At 48.4% G+C, this 23,929-nt stretch overlaps 1 protein-coding gene across 2 annotated transcripts in view; it reads right to left on the reverse strand.

The window, feature by feature from the left end:
• Positions 1-23,929, reverse strand: part of galnt14 (UDP-N-acetyl-alpha-D-galactosamine:polypeptide N-acetylgalactosaminyltransferase 14 (GalNAc-T14)) — a 70,437-nt gene that overhangs the window by 25,290 nt on the left and 21,218 nt on the right. Inside the window, exons 1-2 of one of the 2 annotated variants that reach the window (XM_078093450.1) lie at positions 19,265-19,447; positions 3,500-3,598 (exon numbers count right to left, since the gene is read on the reverse strand). In XM_078093450.1, the coding sequence (XP_077949576.1) occupies positions 3,500-3,598; positions 19,265-19,350 (185 nt within the window). In that variant the 5' untranslated portion in view covers positions 19,351-19,447. Of the gene's footprint in view, positions 1-3,499; positions 3,599-19,264; positions 19,448-23,929 lie in introns of those variants that run through there. The other variant, XM_078093449.1, reaches the window with a different exon arrangement.

The raw sequence follows: 23,929 nt of genomic DNA on the forward strand, positions 1-23,929 counted from the left end.
GATGAAGAGCTTTCAAAGAGCCCGTCTTTGAAAACAACCTTATTAGTTGCAGCTAAGACGGATACTGAGAAAACACATCCAGCTATTCTATTCTTCTATTCTTATTCTATTATTTTTCTTTTTATCTTCCTGTCCGAGTGTCCGTCAGCCCGAATTACTTTCATGACTGAAGCCACGCAGTGGTTTTATATTACAGCTTCGTTGCGTTGTGTGTGACTTTTATACCAAGGAGGCACGCTCACGTCGCTGGTAGAGACCTGTCAATCACAGTAAGCCCCGCCCTAAAGCAGCCCCTGCTTTATGGCCCGTTTGACTTACATGACTTACATGGACATCGTGCTGCATTGAAGAAGACTCAAGAAACTAGAGATTAAGACCATAAACTAAAATGTTTACGATGTTCACAAAGAGAATAAATCCGGAGTATATTTTCTCATAGACGTCTATGGGAGCAGAGGAGTCGCCCCCTACTGGTCACTACAGAGAACGCAGGTGTTCCACAACGTCTTCACAGGGACGATTCTTCCTGAGAGCCTTTGTTTTTATGAAAATGGCAATAAAAGCTTGTTTTTCCTCTTCGCCCTTTACCGTTCTTTGTATCCTCGGCGTGTATTTTCACACATCCATGACGAGGTTTGAAATGCTCTTCAAATAGCAGCTCCACGCGATAATTTTGTAAAGGGGTAAATTGCTGACTGTGATGGAATTCATGTTATATAATTCTTAAGTTTGACTTCATAGCGTTCTGAAATAAACCGAAACTAGAAAATCAATCTGATAATCGACGGTTTCGCTCGGCTGTAATATAAATTACACCCAACTCTGACCTCTGACCCTCCAACGAGAGACACGCCGTCGCTGTGGAGAGGAAACGCGGCTTTGCTCCAGGAGAGAACGGAGCAGCGTCTGAACATTTCAGCAGATTGTGTCTCTCTGTTGGCTGTCGGCCTCCTTCGTGTGAATCACCGACTCACAAAGAGGAAGAAAGCTGTGAATGTCGAGTGATCGCTGAGCTCCAACGACGTCCTCTCCTCCTGACCTTCAGCAAAACACTCGCGGAGACGACGGAGAGAATATGAAATGTGAAAAAGTGAGAGCGGTCCAATTAGTTTCACAACAGATGAAATAATCTTTGCTCCAGACGTTTGGTATGAAATATAGTTATTTAACTAATTGTACAATATATCTAAATGAACTTAGAGTAGGATTATGTCACTGATTTATTGCAATTATTTCTGGGATGATTTGTCATTTGGTAAAAGAATTATTTTAAATAACTATAAACTGTGTGATGCCATTAATCAATAGAACAACATGCTCCTAAATACCAAACGAAGCTTCACAGGATCTCAGTCGCAACAAATGGGACAAACTCAAAATAAAAGGCAGCGAAACGTCTTCCAGCTCCAAGTCGCCACCGGCAAAGACACACACACACACACACACACACACACACACACACACACACACACACCGAGAGCCAAAGGGAGCACAGGGGCCCAGGGAGACAGATTGTCTTTTAATTGGTTGAGAAACTGCAAAGCTTTGAGAAGAGCTGGGGAGGACACACACTCACACACACACACACACACACACACACACACTCACACACACACAAGAACACAAACACACACACACACACACACTGTTGCTCACACTACACACAGTGTCCTCTGTGATAGTTAAGAGACGTGGACGGTCTCTGCTGACTGACTAGAATAATGAGCTGAACCCGGGCCAACGTGTGTGTGTGTGTGTGTGTGTGTGTCTGTGTGTGTGTGTGTGTATGTGTGTGTGTGTGTGTGAGCAACAACCTGCTGATATCATCAGACTGAAAGACAGAGTGAGGGTTCAGAGATGGAGGGTCAGCAGAGTAAGTGTGTGTGTGTGTGTGTGTGTGTGTGTGTGTGTGTGTGTGTGTGTGTGTCTGGCCGCTCAGCATCATCTCTGAGACTCACATGTTTCATTTAAAGATGAACACACAGATATGTCGCCTCTGATCTTCTGCCCATAACAACACACAGCTGTGTGGGACGTCTCGGCCATGAACCGATAAGAGCCGGCGTCCTGGGCGCCGTGAGGCTGAGGCCAAGAACACGGGCAGCAGACCAGGGCCGAGGGGGTAATACCCCCCCCCACTAGACCCCTTATCTGTACCATGAATAAAACCAGGGATCATACGCAGAGAAGAAGAAGTTTGCCACTCTTTTGCCTTGAAACACCCAAACGGAGGAAGACACCTTTGATTCAGAGACGTCCTCCTTTACTCCCGACTGTCTGAGCGAATCCTCGGGGTCAGAAGTGGGATCGATGGAAGTTGCGTCGGGGGACGTCTGGAAGGAGGTTCCACCAAAAGGACATTCATCCAGAGAATGTCCACAGGCAGGAGGACGGGGGCGTGGCCAACGCAACGCACACTCTGAGGACTGAGGTGAGGCGGGAGGGGAGGAGGCCGCATGTGGGGGGGAGACGGCAACAACGCAGGCACCTCGTGATGATAAGTGAAACACACACACACACACACACACCAGAGCAGCAACAAGCTCTCATCAACATCACAAACCATTTGGAGACACAACAGAAGCTTCCACACACACAAGGATCATTAGAGAGACGCACGCCGCTGTGTGCGGCTCGACGGGAATTCATCTCTGGCGGCGACACAGTCTGTCAGCAAAACTGTTCTCCAAATCAGAAATTGAGTGGCAGAAAGGTTCCTTTACAAGGGGACGAGGGGACGAGAGCACGAGGGGACAAAGGGACGAGGGGACGAGGGGCATCCGCTGTTCACAGGGACTCTACTGACGCGACCTCCCAGTGGAACATTCGCACGCGCACACAGACCTGATGTGTTCCTTTGGCATCAGCCTCGTCTCATCTCCTGCGGCGCCGGTCTGCAGGTGATGAGACGCAGGACCGATCGGCCAGATGGAGACAACAGTTGTGACGGACCCACTGTCCCGGCACCAGTGGCGTCCCAGCTGGCAGAGTGCGTTTGTCTGTTTCCTCGTTACACAAACCCAGATAACACAACTACGACTACGCACACAGGCTTCCTCCCCCGTCTCCCACTCCAGACTGTTACTATGACGATAGACGGTCCTGACATCTGACCCTGACTCTCCTGTGTAACATAGAGAGAATTTTACTTGTATGCTGGAATAACTTAAAAAAACAGATTTTTTGGTTTCTTGTTCATGTATTTTAGCATTTAGTATTTTAGTAGTAGACGTGTTACACTATTCATGCAACACATCTACTACAGCATATTGTTGCCTATTGATTTGGATGTAACCAAAAGGGTGGAATAGTAAAATATAATGATGCTGTAATGTTTCATACTTACTTTTGTTGCTTTTGTTGTTACTTTTCCCTTGTAAGAAATAGACGCAGAAAGACAACTTTGTTCCAGAGACTTTTTTCTTTATTCCTGATCGTCTGAGCGAATCCTCCATCATGTGTGAGTATATGTGTGCGTGTGTGAGTGTGTGTGTGTTACCTGGTGACGGTGCGCAGCAGGGTGGATCTGGCCTCGTTGTGGAAGGTGATGATGATGGAGGATGGAGGAAGATCAGAGTCGTAACGAAGAGTGGAGCATCTACAGAGAGAGAAGGGGGGGGGAAGAGGGGGAGGGGGGCTGTTATTGATCATGACATCAGATCCATTGATCCATTGAAAGGATATTTGACGACTGCAGACTTTTCTCAACCAGGAAACTACATCTGGGGCGATTTGGGACTCGAACAAAGTGAGTCAAAGTTCAGAGTGAAGAGTTTGTCTTCAATGATCAGAGAGTCCAAGAGCAGAGGAAGACACACACACACGCACACACACACACACACACACACACACACACACACACACACACACACACACAGTAATGAGAGGAATGGCCTTTACCCATCAGACTGAAGGATTGGTGACATTTTCAAACAGAAACACTGTTCTTCGTCTTCTGGCCTTCATTTGTAAAAACTTCACCTTTCACAGATGTGAGTGTGTGTGTGTGTGTGTGTGTGTGTGTGTGTGAGTGTGTGTGTGTGTTAGTGTGGCTGTGTGTGAGGACACACTGCACCATTAGTCAGTCTTATCGCCTGTGTGTCTCCTCGACGTGCTTCAGTTTTGTGGTTCGTTTTTGTTCTTATTCCCGTGTTGTAATGAACACAATTAAAACACATTTAAAGACATTCTGTTTTCACAACATTAGCAGTGAAATACGAGGCGTCCTTCAATCACTATAAACAAGGAATAAAAAAGGTTGCTGTTTTCACGTCTCGCACACACGCTGCATTCTCAGGTTAGACAGAAACGGTCCCCCCCCCCCATCCCGCTGCTGTTCGGAGGCGCGTCATTAGCCGGCAGAGCAGATTACCCAACGTGAAGAAATGCTAACCGGTTAGCTGCAGTGATGCGAGCAGACGGACCGGAGAGGGTTCGGTGTCTTGCTCAAAGGCGTTTACTCTGAGGCAGCTTACTTCCCCTCTCTCGCCCGATCATCTCGTCTTCCTTTCTGTTATTATCTCTGTACTCGTGTGTGTGTGTGTTGTCTTCCCTGTCATCCTTTTATCCCTTCAGTCTAATTTGTTCTTTCAGTCTCGTATATTTTCTTTCCCCTTTTTGCTTTGTTTCATCCGCTCACAACCGTCACCCGTCGTCACGTGATGGATGACGGACATTAAACGCCATACGAAGACAGAGAGCGCAGCGTGAAATAGAAATCCCTCACTTGTAGGTCTGGCTCAGGGCAAAGTGTCAACCACGCACACACACACACACACACACACACACACACACACACACACACACACACACACACACTCACACACACACACACACACACACACACACACACACACACACACACACACACACACTCACACACGCACACTTTCTCTGCTCCCCCTTCGTCTTTTCTTCTTTTTCTCTGCCATTGTTTCGATGGCTCACAAACACAAACTGCTATATATTTGTCATATCATATCCCATCATGCACCTCTCCGCCGCCTCCGTCCCTCCTTATCTCCTCGTCGCCATCTCCGGGTTTTCTGCGGTTGATTTATTCTGCATGCTCTACCAGATAGGACGATAAAGACGAGCTGCCGCTGCTCCTTCGATGTGTGTGTGTGTGTGCGTGCGTGTGTGTGTGTGAGTGTGTGTGTGTGCGACAGAGAGACAGGCCGAAGGAGACCGAGAGACGCAGTGACAGACAGGCAGAGAGAGACAGACAGGGATGAACAGATAAAAGTTGTGCTGACAGATGACTGATGTCAGAGCTGATACGAACAAGCCTTCACCCCCCCCCCCCCCGAGTGCATGTGTGTGTCTGTGTGTGTGTGTGTGTGTGTGCGTGCGTCAACTTCCTGATGCGTCGAAGCTCAAGAGAGGACACGTGCAGGGAAGGAAGCGGGGAGGAGATACAGGGGATGGAAGAAGACAAATGACGGGCGAGGAGGAGGGAGGAAGTTTAAACTGAGAACGAGGAGGCGATAGCAGGAGAAGACGAGGAGAAGAAAGGGATTATGGAGAGAGAAAGGAGGACGAGGAGGGAGGCGATGGGGGAGCGAGTGAAGTAAAACGAGAAGGAAGGGGAGAACAGAAGAAGAAGAGGCTGGAGGAGTAGAGGGGCGGGGCTTAGCTGACAACAATGGCAGCGTCGGTTCCATCTGATGTGAAATAAGAACAAAATGAAATGTGGACAAAGAAGCACGGAGGAAGGAGGAAGGAGGAAGGAGAGGAAAAATGAGACAACAAGACAAGAGAATTAATCTATTTCCACTGAGGATGACAAACAGGATCCGTGATGTCATGATGACGCTGGAGGAAACAGGTGAGAAGGTGAGAGGATGAAAGAAACAAAAGTGACTGAGAGGAGAGTTCAGAGGTCATTCACATTGTGAGTGTTTGTTGGGCTGTGTGTGTCTGTGTCTATGTGTGTGTGTAGTATTGTGGCTCATGACGTTCTTGTGCAGGTGAGATAAGCACATGAAAAGTGAGGTCAACACACACACACACACACACACACACTCTCTGCAGGCGGTGCAGCAGACCTGTCAAAGTGTGTGTTTGTGCTACAAAGTACTAATGGCTACTGATGTAGCCCTGAGATACGGTCAGGCCTTTACACACACACACACACACACACACACACACACACACACACACACACACACACACCCTTTTGTTGAGTCCTTCAGACAGAAGAGAAGGTCGCTGTTCCTCATGAGGCTCCTGAGGCTCCTGAATCTGTCCTCACACAGCGTCCCTCAGGAGACAATCTACACTTCTACAAAGCCGCATTCTCTCTGATGACCAGCAGGGGGCGACTCCTCTGGTCCCATAGAAGTCTAAAATGACTCTACTTCTCTCTCTATTTATTCTCTCAGTAAACATTGTAAACATGAGTTTATGGTCTCAGTCTCTAGTTTCAAGTCTTCTTCAACACAGCATGATGTTCATTTAGTGAATTATGGTCCATTTAGAGTCAAACGGACCATAAAGCAGAGGACGCTTTAGGGTGGAGCTACACGCAGATTGACAGGTCTCTACCAGAGACGTGTACCGCGTCTCTACGTCCCTCCTCCATATTCTAAATATGATCGATTGTGTTCATTGGTTTTAAATTACCTTTAATAACACTGTGGTGCTGATGTGACCTCGCAGCTGTTTCATCCTCTGAATGTGAGACTTAAAGTATCGTCTTTCTACTCATTATTCCTCATTTCCTGGGTTCATTTCTTTATTTGCAAACAGAAATGTTGAATCTTTTCTGCTGCAGCTGAGAACTAAAAAAAGAGCCGATAGGAGACAATGAACCCAGCGGCTGTTTTTGCCGACTGAGAAAATATCAAATCGTGTATTTTTTTTCCTTCCAATGAGATATTCTTTAGAGGACTTGATTTAGATGCTGAGCCCCGTCGGTTTAATCCGAGCGCTGCCGGAGTGGATATTTTGGTAAAACGTTCACCTCTGGCCTCACTTTCTTTCTCCTCCCACCATCGCGTCTATTCAGGTGTTCACGCAGGAGAAGATGGCCTAGTTCTGGCTGGTTAGGCGTCATCTACATATTTACACACACACACACATTGTGGGGAGGAAGCCAGCGAGGGATTTCACTCCTCCCGATTGTGAGAAAGAAAAGGAAGAAGAGACGAGGGACAGTTTTTAATACCTCATTTCTTCCCCTACTGGAAAATTCCATTAGGAACATTTCCGAGTCGATGAGTCCGGTGAATGAATATTAAAAAGAACAACTCGGTGGAACCATTTTAATGGAAGCAGGTTAAATCCCCAGAAGGACGAGCGGCCGAGAGACGACCGCGTCTCCTGTACGACATCAAATGTCCCACAATTCAAATATAATAATGCAAAATGTTACAAATTAGTTCAGCGTCTCTCTTTTTAACCTTTCATTCTTTTGTTTTCAAAAGCAGCTGTATTAAGGGGGTGCCTGATGAAAGTACTACTACGTGGTACTACTACGTGGTACTACTACGTGGTACTACTACTTGCTGCTGAGGGCCAGTTGAAGTGTTTTTCTATAATCGTGACCTTTTCAGAGCACAGCTGGTAATAACAATTACACACAATAACACATTGTCGTCCCCTTCTCTCTCTCCTATCCTTCCTTTCCTTCCCTCCCTCCCTCCCTCTCTCCGTCTTCTTGTCTCCCCCCGCCTCCGTTCATCCCCTCATGTCAGAGCAGAGAGGAGCTGAGAGGAAACTACGACAAGGCGCTTTGAACAACAACGCCGATGAAAGATCCGTCAATGAGAGGAGGTGATGAGGAGGGAGGAGGGGGGTGATGAGGAGGGACGGGGTGATGAGGACGGGAGGGGTGATGAGGAGGGACGGTGATGAGGAGGGACGGTGATGAGGAGGGACGGTGATGAGGAGGGACGGGGGGATGAGGAGGGACAATGAGGAGGGGAGGGGTGATGAGGAGGGACGGGTGATGAGGACGGGAGGGGTGATGAGGAGGGACGGTGATGAGGAGGGACGGGGTGATGAGGAGGGACAATGAGGAGGGGAGGGGTGATGAGGAGGGACGGTGATGAGGAGGGGAGGGGTGATGAGGAGGGACGTTGAGGAGGGGAGGGGTGATGAGGAGGGGCGGGGTGATGAGGAGGGAGGGGCGGGTGATGAGGACGGGAGGGGTGATGAGGAGGGACGGTGATGAGGAGGGACGGGGTGATGAGGAGGGACAATGAGGAGGGGAGGGGTGATGAGGAGGGAGGGGTGATGAGGAGGGACGGTGATGAGGAGGGGAGGGGTGATGAGGAGGGACGTTGAGGAGGGGAGGGGTGATGAGGAGGGGCGGGGTGATGAGGAGGGACGGTGATGAGGAGGGGAGGGGTGATGAGGAGGGACGTTGAGGAGGGGAGGGGTGATGAGGAGGGGCGGGGTGATGAGGAGGGAGGGGCGGGTGATGAGGACGGGAGGGGTGATGAGGAGGGACGGTGATGAGGAGGGACGGGGTGATGAGGAGGGACAATGAGGAGGGGAGGGGTGATGAGGAGGGATGGGTGATGAGGAGGGGTGATGAGGAGGGACGGTGATGAGGAGGGACGTTGAGGAGGGGAGGGGTGATGAGGAGGGGCGGGGTGATGAGGAGGGACGTTGAGGAGGGGAGGGGTGATGAGGAGGGGCGGGGTGATGAGGAGGGAGGGGTGATGAGGAGGGAGGGGCGGGGTGATGAGGAGGGACGATGAGGAGGGGAGGGGTGATGAGGAGGGACGATGAGGAGGGGAGGGGTGATGAGGAGGGACGATGAGGAGGGGAGGGGTGATGAGGAGGAGGGGGGGTGATGCCATCTAAACGGAGATGAGGAAATGAAGGAACAGGAGGGAAGCGAACAGAAAGCGGCAGAAGGTAAAATCGGAGAGACGAGATGCTGATGCAGAAGCATCCGAGCTATTTTTAAGAGTCATTTTTGTTTTGGCAGCTTCGGATTCCCTCCCCAGGAGCCTGAGCCTGTCACACCTCCACGAGGCCGCCGCACTATTTAGGGAATGTTTTCTGCTACACGAGTTGATCATTCCGTGAACATGAGCGTGTTTGTTCAAAGGGCCGTTATTTCAAGAGCTCACGCTCCTCATTTATTAAATGTATTAAATATTAAATCCACACAAGCACATTTTGGTAGAATTGGATGTGTATATATGTGTGTACATATACTCAGCTTGTCTAAACGGATATTCAATGCACAGTTGTGGTTAATTCTGATCAATCGATCAATCAATTTTTAAATTTTTTTGAATACTATTTTAAACCCAACTAACTGCACAGAGCTGAGTCTCCAATCTCTAGTTCCAAGTCTTCTTCAGTACAGCATGATGTTCATTTAGTGAATTATGTCCATGAAGAGTCAAACAGACCATGAAACAGGGGACGCTTTGGGGCGGGGCTACACAGTGATTGACAGGCCTGATGGGTCCACTTTCTATGTGCATTTATGTACAATGTGCTCGTACTGTAACATTAACTAGATCTCCTTCTCGTCACCAACATTGTTGTTCGTCAGGGACATTTTCATGTTTATATTCATATATTTAACTTTTTTACTTTTATGTTTGAACCCTGACAGCCACGATCGGACAGCGTGGAGACGTAACAAGCTCACGCGTGTGTGTAGTGTGTGTAGTGTGAGTGTGTGTTTGTCCTGACTACTCACAGGCAGGAAACAATCAATCAATCTGTAGCTTCAAGTCAAACACTCACATACAAATACACACACACACACACACACACACAGTACCAGTCAAAAGTTTGGACACACGTTTTCATTAAATTGAAGAAGGAAATGTGTCCATACTTTTGACTGTACACACAGGCACGTACACACACACACACACACACACACACACACACACACACACACACACACACACACACACACAGGCACGCACACACATCCACAACCCCCCAGACACACACACACACAGAGTGCAGTAGATGAATGTTCGGAGGCAGGCAGGGGGAGAGGTTTTCCACATGGGAGATTCTGTACAATGGATCTGTGGTCACTCTTCATCACACACACACACACACACACACACACACACACACACACACACACACACACACACACACACACACACACACACACACACACACACACACACACACAATGCATAAAGAGACACACACAGTATATCAATGCAAAAAGAGTGTATAAACGCACACATGCACGCACACGCCCATGACAGTATGTGTGGGTCTGCCGGGTGATGAATGAAGCAATATTTCAGTCTAAAGCAGAATCCCACCATCTGTGATCGTATAGGAGAGAAATGCTTATATACACACACAGCACACACACACACACAACACACATAACACACACTACACACACTGCACACACAGCACACACACACACACACACACACTACACACATAACACACACTACACACACTGCACACAAGGCTGTGAGAACTCCATCTGTCTTATTACACACACACACACACACACACACACACACACACACTTGTATTCATTGTATGCACATTATTGAACATCTATAAGCTAACATACACACACACACACACACACAGAAAACAAGGTCACACACATACAAATACACACAAACACACACAAACAGACAATCATTAAACTCTGCAGTATTGTGTTGTTTCATTGTGTTAGGCAAAAGCCCAGCGGGCAAGAATCAAAGTGCCAAGCAAGCATTAGCATCACACACACACACAGGCAGACACACACACTGTCACTGACACGCACAGGCACACACAATCACACTGATAAACACAGGCATACAAGCCACGACACACAAGCATAGAGAATCCCACACACAGCCTTACATTTACACACTTACAGACAGTTACAGCTACACACTTTCAAGTTTGTCCCACATGCACACACACACATGCACGCACACACACGCACACACGCACACACACGCACACACACAGCTTAGCAGTGTGTGTGATGCCAGGTTGCTTTGCCTCTGGTAGCAAAGGCCTCTGCTGTCCTAGTTGCTTTCCATCCAAACTTCTCACTAACACACACACACACACACACACACACACCTACACAGACACCTACACACCCACGCACACTCGCCTACACACACGTGCACAGATTAGAACGTGCACGTTGAGATGTGCAGCAGCGGAAGCACCGACAGCTTTAAAACACGAGGGTGTTTCATCAATAATTCCTGCAAAAGCATCTCAAATTCATTTTTGATAAGACACACAGACACACACAGACACACACACGGAGCCGCGGAAGCAACAAAGTAACACAACGACCTCAACTCTTTGGTCTTTTTCACGTGTTTTATAAATATATATTCATATATTTCAATGACAGTAATCGTCAGCGCTCGGATCCCTTTTTTATTCTGCAAAGTTTAAAATAATTCCTCGTCAGTGCGGAACGTTTAAATTGCCCTCGTAGATCTAAAACAAGCACACGATCCCTCCATCACTCCTCTCTCCAGATGTTCTTATCAGTAATAGGAGATTTCAGATCAATAACAAGCGGGCGTAATAAGGGGGGTCTGCGGGAGCTCGGTGCCACTGGGGGGGAAGGGGGGGAAGGGGGGGGGGTTTCGAGGTCGATCTCATTTCACCTCCCGGGACGTTCATGTCAATCTGACCCCGTTTGGTTGAAACGTGCCGGCGAGTGAAAACACGATTCAGAGGCCAACGGGTCAGAAAGTCAATCCTCAGTTCAAATGCTCGCCAGCGTCACATGGTGACATTTAGAAAAAGATATTCAGCTTTTATTTTTAGGAATCAGGAAACATTTATTGCCAAAATATGTCAGACATACAAGGAATCTGTCTTGGCGGTTGGTGCGTGACATTAGACAACAAGACAGCAATGCACAAGTAATAAAATAAAGTAAAATGAAATGCTAATGCAAAGGGTTAGTAGAATAAGGCTATGGGTTAGTATAAAACAAGAGAATAAAGTTTTGAATTTAAAATATTAAAAAAGTTAAAAAATATTAAGCATAAAGTGCACTACGAACAAGTAACAAAGTGACGAGTGACGACAAGGTGAAAAATTACAGTTAAAGTAATTACAGTTAAAGTGACATGTGCAGAATGAATATGTAGTTTGACTGTGAAACATCCACTGAGCTTTTATCACGAAAAGAAACACACAGTTTTACTCCTTAGAGAAGCGGCTGATGGTGTGAATATCATATATCACATTTATATATAATATATGGCATGAATATTTCATGCCCGGGGGGCCTGCAGAGGAAACAGAAACAAAAGGCTTAGGTAGCCGTTAGCCGTGAGGAGGTAATCCACATGCTCTCAATTTGAGATTTGAGATTCCTAAATGTACTCCCTTCTGCCTCTGCAGGGTTCTTGACATTCAGGCAACCGTGTGTTTCCCGAAGTTAATAAAGTCGTATTTATTTCTACAATAATAATAATAAAAAGTGAGGCCTGGTCACATAAATATTAAGAACATTTTAAAAGAAAGCGTGAGAGAAGCGTCCTGATTTGAACACTATGCAAAGAAAATGAAGTGTGTTTTGAAACAAATTTTCAAATGACTCGCTCCTCACTGCCAATAACCCCCCCCCCCACATACACACAAAACCACACACACACACACACACACACACACACACACACACACACACACACACACACACACACACACACACACAGTGCACCATAAAGCGCTTTCTAATATTTCTTGGATCTCCCATCTGTGATTCAGGTCTCGTCTAGTGATGCCTTGCGGCTGAATGTTGCAGGAAGTGATGCTGAAAAAGAGTTGTGTTTCTCCCTCTGGCCTGGTCCTCCTCTCATCTGTTACACACACACACACACACACACACCTCATGAGGACAGTGCATTGAGTGTAACCACCATTTGTAGCCGGTTGTCAGGTGATAAAAAACATGCGCACACACATACAAGGACAAACACTGAATTGAAGTCCATGAAATTGGAATAGAATATCCATGAATAATAATCCCACAAGTACAGGACATGTAAGAATAGACACACACACACACACACAGACACAGTAGCCACAGGGCTACACGTGCAGCAGAGGATCTATGGAGGACGCGCTGGAGAACATTCATCTGTTAATGAAATGTGCACGTGACATCTGCTGAGTGCATGACCCTTTGTGTGGTTCTCCTAATACACTTTAAACCACTAAACGACTTGACGTGACCTCTTTTCTGTATCAGCAACCATCAAAACTAAACCCCCCCGTTAACATCATTGTTTAGAGAAACGTACCTGAAACACATTTGCTGGAGGAAATAGAATCTAATAATGCATCTGCCCTTGTTGTGTTTTTGCAGTTTGTGGTCACGATCAGTTCACGGTCCAGCTGATGAGCTCCCGAGCGCTCGCTGCTAGCGTAGCACGTTAGCGTGCAAGCCGTAAGCTTGTGCACATGCTATGCCGGGCTCGGGCTGAGAGCACTGAGAGCATCAACCAAACAGCAGAGAGATGGAGGTGCTGTCAATCAGTCAATCAATTCTGTCTGAGGATGAAACACCTGCAGGCGACCTGGAGAGCGTCCTGAGCTCTCAGGTCACATCCGGGGTTTATTCCCAAGGCCTCAGCAGTCACATGTGTGTCCTTCAAGAGTTTAAATCCTGTTCTATTGTGGCCGTGGTGCTTCTTCACACATGCACACTCACGCACACACACGCACACATACGTGCAGGCAGCAGGTGGATGACCTTCTTCTTCTTCAGTGAAACAGCGGTCGTGAAATACAGCTAGTCGGCCGTCTCTTCGGCCCATAGAAACTGCTTTGTCTCCTCAATCAACGCACTGCTTGCTAACTCATGCTAAGCTAGCCTGAGGGTTGTGCGTTGGCGTGTCAGCGGGCGTTGAACCCTTCACCCTCTGGGAGGGTCTACAACATCATGAGAGCCTCCGCCAGAGAGGTCGTGTGATGAGATCTGACGGCAAGAGGAAGTGTGTAAGAGTGTGTGAGTGTGTGTGTGTGTGTGTGTGTGTGTGTGTGTGTGTGTGTGTGTGTGTGTGTGTGTGTGTGTGTGTGTGTGCGTGTGCGTGTGTGTGTGTGGTCTCAAATAGTGGCAGCTATCTGAGGTAAACAGCTGGTGATTGGAGGGGGTGCGTCCTGTTTTGGAGGGTTTCCCAGATGCTCATTCACTCTCTCTCACACACACACACACACACACACACACACACACACACACACACACACACACACACACACACAGTGACAGTGAGAACAGAATATAAAACCGCTCTAATATACGACATGCCTCATCACGTCCCTAAATACTCACACACTGAACTGTTGACTCGCACACACACGCACACACACACTTCAGCAGAAGCAGATGAATAAACAAAGACAAACACAATGACAGACCCCCGAGAGTCCACCAAGGCAGCAGACACACACACACACACACACACACACACGCACACACAGTGCCATTACAAAAGACGACCATGTTCCCAAAAATCAATATTTATCCGTCGTTTCAGGGAGCCGCACAATGAGCGTCATACAACACGACACGTGTCGGCAACACAATGTGCAGCTTCTCCAGCCTGAAATCCAAAGTTCCATTTGGAGGCTGAAGGAATGTTGATTATTGTGTGTCTGAGCGCGGTGACGTCGCCCGTCAGACGCGAGGAGAGAAAACACAAATACACGGTTACTTTCTATATTACAACCCTGTGGATTTATCAGTTATCCCACAACAAGACACTGAACGATTGGCATATTTTCTTTAGAAAAGACATCAAATCAACTGGGGAAGAGAACAAAACGTGTATATGAATATAAATAATAATAACACTATGTAATGTCCTTTCAGGGCATTGATGAAAAAGGGTGTTTAAACATTAAAATTGCATTATTTATTATTCATGCAGACCAACCTGGGGCGTGAAAATGATTTGTTGAAGCCAAAAATAGGTGTATTTCTTGTTGATATCGGTGATGAATCTCTGTGAATCTATGAGCGCCTTCAGCCCCCCGGCGGCCTGCTTTCATTATTATCATGACTCTAAAAAGATGTGCTCAGCGCGCCACGTGCTAATAAAGCGCCCACTGACCCTGAGGGTCACGTGTGACGCGTTTGGACCTCACGCCTCGGCATCTTCGTCTTCAACCACAGGTTCTCATCGACGCTCTGAAAAGTCCTTTTAAAGGAAGGAGGTCGACCCTCCTCTGAGCGGGAGACTGAGGCGCGTTGTGCGGCGCGGATCCTCCGTTACCGCGACGACCCGCAAAAGCCCCAACGAAGCGTCGCGCTAAAAAGAGCACGAGCCGCCGTTGAGTCGGCAGTCAGAGAGTCAGTTCATTAGCCGGGAGTCTCTCGACCTGCTGTTGCAGGCGGCCCGGTTGTTCTGCTGTTAGGGAGCGTGCTCGTTAGTCATGACTCACACAGACACACACACACACACACACACTCAGGAGGAAGAAGAAGAAGCTGCGTTCCCCGTGGACCTATTAGTGTATCTCATTGTCATCTATCCGGGCTTAAGTTCTCTATTGTTTGTGACACACCAGACTCACTAACGCACACACACACACACTAACGCACACACACAGATGCTACAAGGATGCAGCCTCCCCCTCGACACACACACACACACACCCGTCAGTGGCCCCAAGGAGCGATATCGGTGTTGAGCCGCTGCAGAGGCACACATCCTAATTAAAACACACTACCTTCTCGACAGGTGCCACACACACGCAGCTACACACACACATGCCAACGCACACTACAATGAGAGGGAGGGAGCAGGAGAAGGTGAAGGGAGCTGCTAACATGGCGGCGTGTGTCCGCGTGAGAGGTAAACCAGAGGAGACAGCAGTCGGTAGCTGAGGGCCACGCCAGCTGGTGGAAGTGCCTGTTTGCTTAAATCACAACGTGTTGACGCGTGTGTGTTTGTGTGTGTGTGTGTGTGTGTGTGTGTGTGTGTGTGAGCAGATGGTGCGTGGCGACTGTATTGCTCCCAGCAGCACAGCTGTCCGAGGCAATGCAGCCCGGACACACACACACGCAAACGCACCCACACACACACACACACACCTCTTCATCAAGTTAAAAGACAGCCAGACACGCAGGCGCACAAAACAAACGCACCCCAGCCTTGAGCCAACCTCATTTGTTTGGAGGTTTCGCCCGTAGCGCGGCAGGAGAGAACGGGGCCCCCCGGGGCCACAGGGACCCAGAGGCTCCGCCCCCTCGCCCCCTGCTAAACGTGTGCAACACACAGACACACACACACACACACACACACACACACACCCACGCCGCAGTGCAGCGAGCTCATCTGAAGAAGTGAGAGGCGTTCAGTGTTAACACTGTTAAGTAGGATTATTTACTCGCTCAATAACATTAAACACCGACACGTGAAAAATAAATACATCACGAGATATTAAGTCAGCGCGCTGCCACAGAGGAGCAGGAGGAGGAGAAAGAGGAGGAGCAGGAGGAGGAGAAAGAGGAGGAGCAGGAGGAGGAGAAAGAGGAGGAGCAGGAGGAGGAGCCAGCTGGACAACAATATTCGCTTAGTTTATTTGCTGCTCTCCTTTGACCACAGCTGGTGTGACGGACTGATTCTGATAGTTAATTTCCCCGTTACGCAGGTGCTGTGCCTCCACCCGGCCTCCACCCGGCCTCCATCCAGCCTCCACCGTTTGAGAAACGTTCTCACTTCTTCAGCTGTAAACTACGACGCCCTCCGGACCCGTTCGGTAAGGAGAAAGGAGACTCTGATGCTCCTCCCGGCCCCAAAATGTGACTTCCATTCACACATGAAGGGAGTCAAAAGTAATCTAGTTTTATCTGCCCCCCCCCCCCCCCCCCCCCCCGTCTCTTCCCGATGACACCGCCGTCTCCTCACCTCCTCTCCTCTCACCTCCTCCTCCTCTCCTTTAATCTCCTCTCAACTCTTCACCTCTCTCTTCCACTTTCATCTCCCTGCCCTTTTCCTCCTCTTCTCTCCTCCTCTTTCCTCTTCTCTCCCATCTTCTCCTCTCGAGGGTTTGTTAATGAGGTAGATATATAATATATATATATATATATAGAGAGAGAGAGAGAGAGAGAGAGAGAGTCAGACAGGATGGGAAGCAGAGATAATATAGAATAAAAACCAGAGCAGGAGTGAAAAATAAGAGGATGAGACAGCGGGGGTGAGGGAGGAAGGAAATAAGTGAGGCAGAAAGAGAGAAGGTGGCCGTTGGGTTTTTATAATTGGCTGTCTGTGAATCAGAGAGGGCGACTACATCCTTCTGCCTCCACACACACAGACACACTCGCACACGCGCACACAGACACACACTCACACAGTCTCAGAGAGATCACATTTCCTCCCCTAACAGGACATGGAACCAGCTTCTGAAGCCTGTAAATGATCTGCCGTCTCCTCGGCTCGCCGCGGGCTAAAGATCACACTGCCGCTTCGCTCTGATCCGCCTAATTAGCATCGCTAACGACTTCGCCGTGCGCCGTCCGCGCGCTAACCTGCGCCGTACATTGTGAGGGGCTTATTGCTGGAGAACCACAGGGGTCCGTGTGCGGCCCACTTAGCATGTCAGCTCCCCCTCGGGTACATCGGGAGGAGTTTAGCGCTGTTTTTTACAATTACCTAATTACCAAATAAAATCATCTTTAATGAGGATTTATTATGAAAATATATACATTTCTAAAATATATATATATATTCATAACGCTAGCTGCTTTCACTTTCTTTATCGTGCATTTCGTCTCTGCATTGGAAAAATAATTGACTCTTTTGCTATGCCCCCTCGCACCCCCACCCTGCTGCAACTCCACCCAGCTGTCGCAGCTGTGTTACCATGGAGACCACACCATCAAACTGCACTTCCTAAATTATTATTTTTTTGTAGCCGTTAATAAGATGTAAGCAGTGCGATCAATAAGCGCTCTGGATACCTTCAGTGGCTAGCGTAGCTAAGCTTAGCTAACGCTAACGCTAATCGCAGACATACTCTGCTAGCTTTGCACGTCTTTAAGAGTACAAATGTTTATTTACGTTTCTTGTCAAAAGCAAAATTCCATTTGAACGCATCATGACAGTTGGTCCAAAAAACACATTCTTACTAAATTATGAAACTCATCAACGTCACAGATGTCGATACGAGAGTTTTCTTTAACGCAATGAAAACAATATTGGCAAATAATAATGGAATTAGAGTGCAGCTAATAATGTAAAAGTCCCGTATACTGTAAATCCAATATGGACGTAGAAGCACAACTCGCAGAGACGGAGAATAACATTAAGTCTTACGTAGCCCTTTAACTGGAATGAATCCACTTTAAATCCCACTCATTAAATATAAACGTGTGTAATTTACAACGTTAAATTACTTTTCTTACATTGTAGAGAAACTACTCTAAGGAGGCACTTTAATAAAACATCCCACAGGTCGGACTCGCTCGGCTACGTAGCTGCTTTTTAAATATTCCACAGGTTCTTATGAAGCTGGCTCCTCTTGTGATGGAAGGGAACATCTGCACGACCTAATCCAAGGGGACACGCTGTGTTTGGGGTGTTTGGGTCACTGGTTCTGATCCCGTCACACAAAATCTCCCCTTCCTTCCTCGTCCACGTTTTGTTTGTTTCTTCCGAGTGAATTAAAGGGTTGCACGAAAAACGATGAAATCGATAAAACGGAGGGAAACTAAAGCAAAAAAACCAACAACTTTCAGCCTCCCAGGCAGTGAGAGCGAGGAGGACTCTGTTAGTCTGTCCGGGTGGAGCGGGTGGAGCGGGTGGAGCCCTTGGGTCAGACAGAAAGGCAGAGATGCCGTTGGGTCATCTGGCCGAGCTGGTGTCTGTGGGTGGAGCGCATACTGCGGTGGATGCGAGCTATAATAAACCCGGCCGACACCACCAGCCTGCTTCCTCCGGAGAAACCAAACTCTTCCTGTTTGTGTAGAAACGGTTTATTTTGAGAAACTTTTGAGAAAGAGTTTGATGGTACTTTTAGCGTAAAACAGGCCGTAAAGCAGGGGGAGGATTTGGGGCGGGTCTTACTGTGATTGACAGGTCACCGCATTCCAATATATGGTCAACGTGGCAACGTCCAAAATCACAAAATGGGAAGGCAGGAATTCAAAGTGACCCTCCGGTGACTGAGGGGTGCGTTCCATTCACGGCCTGTATTTCAGCCCAGCGACTGCCCGCCGAGACGTAATGAGTCAGCGGGCCGCGAAGCCTCCAGAACACGATCATTAATAATTTACGCTGCTGAAGAATCCGGAGCCAGAGGAGGGAGAAGAAAAACTCACCGGACGCCAAGACAATGATTCACGCAGAGGACGGTGGACGTACGGTGCGGTCGGGCATTCCTGGTGCTGTTTTTAATCAAACCCATTTGACTGCTGTTATTAAATCACTTAGAGGCTTTAAGCAGGAGGAGATCCTCTTCTTCCCACATGGAGAAGAAACCCCGTGGGCTTCCGTTCTAACGGCTCGACACTGAAGCGCCATCTCTAACTGGCAAGTCAGTGAAATATGGGTCCTCCCCTTTTCACCTCCTCCACTCTGCTCGGTGAATTGTGTCTTTGGTTGAAATTGTTGACGAGCAACGCGCGTTCGGCCTGTTGCCTGAAACTGAACTGTGTCGACAGCGATCTCTGGAATCGATCCCCTCGCCGCAATAAAGCAGACTTTTATTCCCTCCACATCTACGTCGTGTTCCACCCTGCAGGGCTCAACATGCCGCCCCCCCGCCCGCCCCCCACCCCTCCGCCAGCATGCAGCACCATAATACCTTCCTGCCCCGAGGCCGAGGCATCGATCGTGGAGAGCAGAGCGCAGAGTTTCGATTTACACATTCAGAGGTTTGTCGGCGGCCGACCTCGTTAGCAGGAAAAACGCTCATAATTTACGGCACGAACGGCTCGACGGAAACAAAGCGCTGAAAGACTCGGCGAGGAGGCGAGGAAGAGGAGGCGTTGGGCTCGGGTGAACATCCACCAGCTCGTCGTCACCAGCGGGAAGCTGGTTTATTTGTTTGTGTGTTGACGGCGGAGAGGCGCAGGGGGACGTTCGTTTTCCCGCCTCTCGCCAGGTGTTCACGTCTGCGGTCGACCTCTGCTCGGCTCGGAGATGTTTCATTAATGCTCTCGTGAGGCCGGCAGGATGATAACAAATTAATAATAAGCAGCTTCTACACACACACACACACACACACACACACACACACACACACACACACGGGGCAGAAGTTGGCAGTTCATAAAGTAATAAAGAGGATGAACTCTTTATAAGCCTCTCATCGCTCATCAACGACTTAGAAACCAATTTCATAATAAAGCAGGAAAAAAGGGAGAGAGACAGAGGGGGAGGAAGATGAGGAGGAAAATGAGGAGGAGGAAGATGAGAAGGAGGAAGATGAGGTCTGGTTTGAAGAACAGCAACCAAAGGGAACGACAGATGGATGCAGACGGGAGGAGGACCTTCTAAAGAGGAAGTGAGAGTCAGCGTCACTCCGGCCCCCCAGGGATGAGTCTCAATCCACCCGCTGCGTCATTCTGACCAGCGGGGTGGAACCACGCCCACTTTGACACGCCGCCAAAAATCCCCACAGCTTCATCGGCGATATGACACGAGGCCCGAGAGAAGAACCCGGAAGTTCTCCTGCAGCTCAGATCTGATTTAACAGAAACTTCTTTTTTGTCTTTATTTTCATCACCATCTATTGTTCATTATAAGCACGACTGGTTCCTTTCATTTCCATGATGATGCTCATTGGAAGTTTCCTGGATATTTCCGAGATATTTCGACCGTGATTCTGATTTTCTGGTTTTCATCCACGGCTGAAAACTCCATGTGCTCGTTTCCTGTTTCTGAAAACGACACGCGAAGGGATGCGGCTGTTTGTTCATGCTAACAATAGCTGCCTTGGCACCGCGGCGCTGGTGTTCTAACCACGCACACCGAGCAGCACGGACCAGAAATATAAAAAGACATTTCTCGGGCAACTTGCCCGGTTAATTCAGGGTTCATAGTAGAACAGAGACGACATGTAGCTGAGGAACTCACACACACACGGAGTCACGCAGCGGCCTGGAATGGACCTGGTGTTAATCTGCGAGCGGGGCCACTGGAGACGCTCCTGGGAGGCTATTAGCTTCAGGACCACTCGGCGCTCCGTTTGGATTAGGCCGCGCTGGGACGGGGATTAACACGACGCCGCCGCCCCGTTGCAATGGACCCAGCAGCCGCCGCCGTGCCGCCCGGTCACCAAACAGAACAAAGACCTTCAGGTGCAGCCGATTTAAAGCTAACATGAACGCCGCGACAACCTCTTGCTTATCCATGGTCACTAGTTATTCATCAATAGAAAAGTCGAATTATTTTGGCTTACATCACCAGCTGGACCTCTTCCTCTGCGTCGCTGTGAAAGGCACCTTCGGATCGGACAGGTGCTTGAGGGAAACGGTTGAAAGCAGCTTTCGGCGTCGGTGAATAATCGGGAGGAATAATATGAAATAAGACTGTGGAAAACCAAACAGCCGCGTCGGTAGAACCATTGTGCGGAAGTCCTGACCCACCGAGGACGTCCCCCCCCACAGCGATTAGGAGTTCAGCCCTGCGGCCGTAATCAAAGTGAAGGACACCCCGAGCTTCATTCAGCAGTCTGCACGTGTGCTGACGGACCGTTTCCTTCAAAGCCGTGCGCGTGCATTACGGCCGGAGCAGCTCGAGCAGGTGATTTATTCACCGAAGTTGGAGCTTCGGATCGGCATTTACATTTAGAGCATTTCCAGGTCCGGTTTGTTTGTCCTGCCTCAGGGTGTCTCTGCGCGTGACCTTGAACACGAGTGTGTGTTCCACATGGCGGGGAAATGAAGCAGATATCACCGTCTCTTTTGTCTGAGCTTCAGAAGTCGCTTCGTCTGCCCGCGATCCGACACCAGCTCATCTCCTCATTCACGTCCCTTCATCCCCCCAAAGAGAAACGGAGAAGAGAAGATGAACAGCGAGGCGGAGACTGGCAGCGATGAAAGGAGAAAGTCGCCGGCCGATCAAAGCGACCGATCACAGGCTCGCTCCTCATCGCAGCTTCAGAGGGGCGGAGCCGGGAGGAGGAAGTCCTGGTTCCTCCTGCAGTGGTGAAGTCCGCTCCACTTGGTGCCATCGACCGGCGAGAAACGTGTCATGAACCTTCAAGATAAAAGGTGGAACGATACCAAAACCTCCTCAACTTGCTGCCTTGTGATCAGGGTCCTTGTGGTTTTTCACTCCACGTGATCAGTGAAAAAGGCTCACACGCTGCAAGATGTTTCACCAAGAACGAATCCCCGATGAAGCCTCCAAACGTCTCTGTAAGCTGCATCATTTATTGGGTGTTTGTGTCCCTTTACAGACTAAATGTTTCAGAAGATTGTCTGTGCGAATAGATATTTTGTTCGGATGCTTGTATTTCATCCAAATGACATAATCCTCTGTGGATTAGGAGGATTTTCCAAAAACACACCACTACTTCTCATCATCAGATAATGAAAACAAATCACTGTGAAGAGGCTGAAGACAAATAAAAGCCTAATCAAATACTCGTCTAGGGGCTCCTACAGTGGACTAAACATGATTAAGTTCTCTAGGACAACGTGTGGGGGAAACGCTTGAACTTGAGAAAAGATGATGAACGTTACCATGGTTCTTATGATATTCCCCCCTCAGACAGCTTGAGCCCCCGCTGACTATCTCAGCCTCTCCCTCCCCATCACATGCACTTCCTTACAGTAGTGGACTTGATTAGAGGGAATTAGCGCTGCGTGGCCTCCGGCGCGATCGATGCTGCGTCGGCTCCTCGCGGCGCGATCACTGCAGTCTGCAGGTCAAAGGCCAGAGCCAGCGATTAAGTGTCACCTCCAGTCAAGTAAATCCACAATTGCTGACGAATTATGAGCCGCGGAGGAACTTTGTCCACGTGGGGAAACAGAAATGTTATTCATGGGATTATTTATTGTTATTTCATACGTCAAATTATGCTCAAAGGGATTTACTTTGCTTGCGGTCGTATAACACCAAACGCTATCGGATAAATGCTTCTCTTTGTGCGTGTGCAGCGAAGGATTTACAGCGACCTGATTTACAAACCGCACAAAAGCGCGTGTGAATCTGACAGTTACACATTCGTCTTCAAAATGCTGCACAAGCAGAGCTTCTGCTGAGCACCGACTGCTGCTGACACTCTGCCGGAGTCCCGCATGGAGCTGAAGTCGGCCCACCGGCTGTCTGGACCCACCAGGCCGGCGGTTATTTCAGGAGGCATCACGCTGCCTGTGTGTGTCTGTGTGTGTCTGTGTGTGTTGAGGGGGTGACGGAGTGTCTCGAGGTAAGAGGAGAAGCTGTTTTCCTTCCAGCAGAACGTGACCCGATCTGCCTCCACGTCTCCCTGGTGTCCTCTCTGTCTCTGCTTCGCTGCTCAGTTCTATCGGGTTCATGTTAGCGAGCTGATGTGATTCATGGATCAACCTGATGCCTAAATGAGGAGGTTTGTGATAAAACATCACCACAACTGAATTTGATCCACACGGAAATGCAATTACACAAAGCGACCGTTGCTAGCTGATGGATCTCCTTTTCTTCAGGCGGGGGGGCTTCTAAAACCTGGACTGATATTGCTAGATACCAAACATTTTGTTGATTAATTAGACAAAAACTATGATTGATTTATTTAGTTTGATGTTGTTGTAATACTCATTCTGGCCACAAGGGGCTGTAGTGCGCCTCCACCGGGGTCTCCCCCGTGTGTTTAGAACTCATCGGGAAGTCAGCATAAATTAAATTAGTAATACGTTATTTTTAAAAAGACCTCCAAATTATTATTGTTGCAAAGCTGTTTTTTTCCACCTTTACAATTGAAATGATATTTTAAAATTGGAACGCCAGGAAAAAATAAATTCTCCCTCGACTCTCTTGCACGAATATGTTGTGACATC

This window comes from Gasterosteus aculeatus, chromosome 18 (genome assembly GCF_964276395.1).
Source record: "Gasterosteus aculeatus chromosome 18, fGasAcu3.hap1.1, whole genome shotgun sequence".
Lineage (NCBI taxonomy): Eukaryota > Metazoa > Chordata > Actinopteri > Perciformes > Gasterosteidae > Gasterosteus > Gasterosteus aculeatus.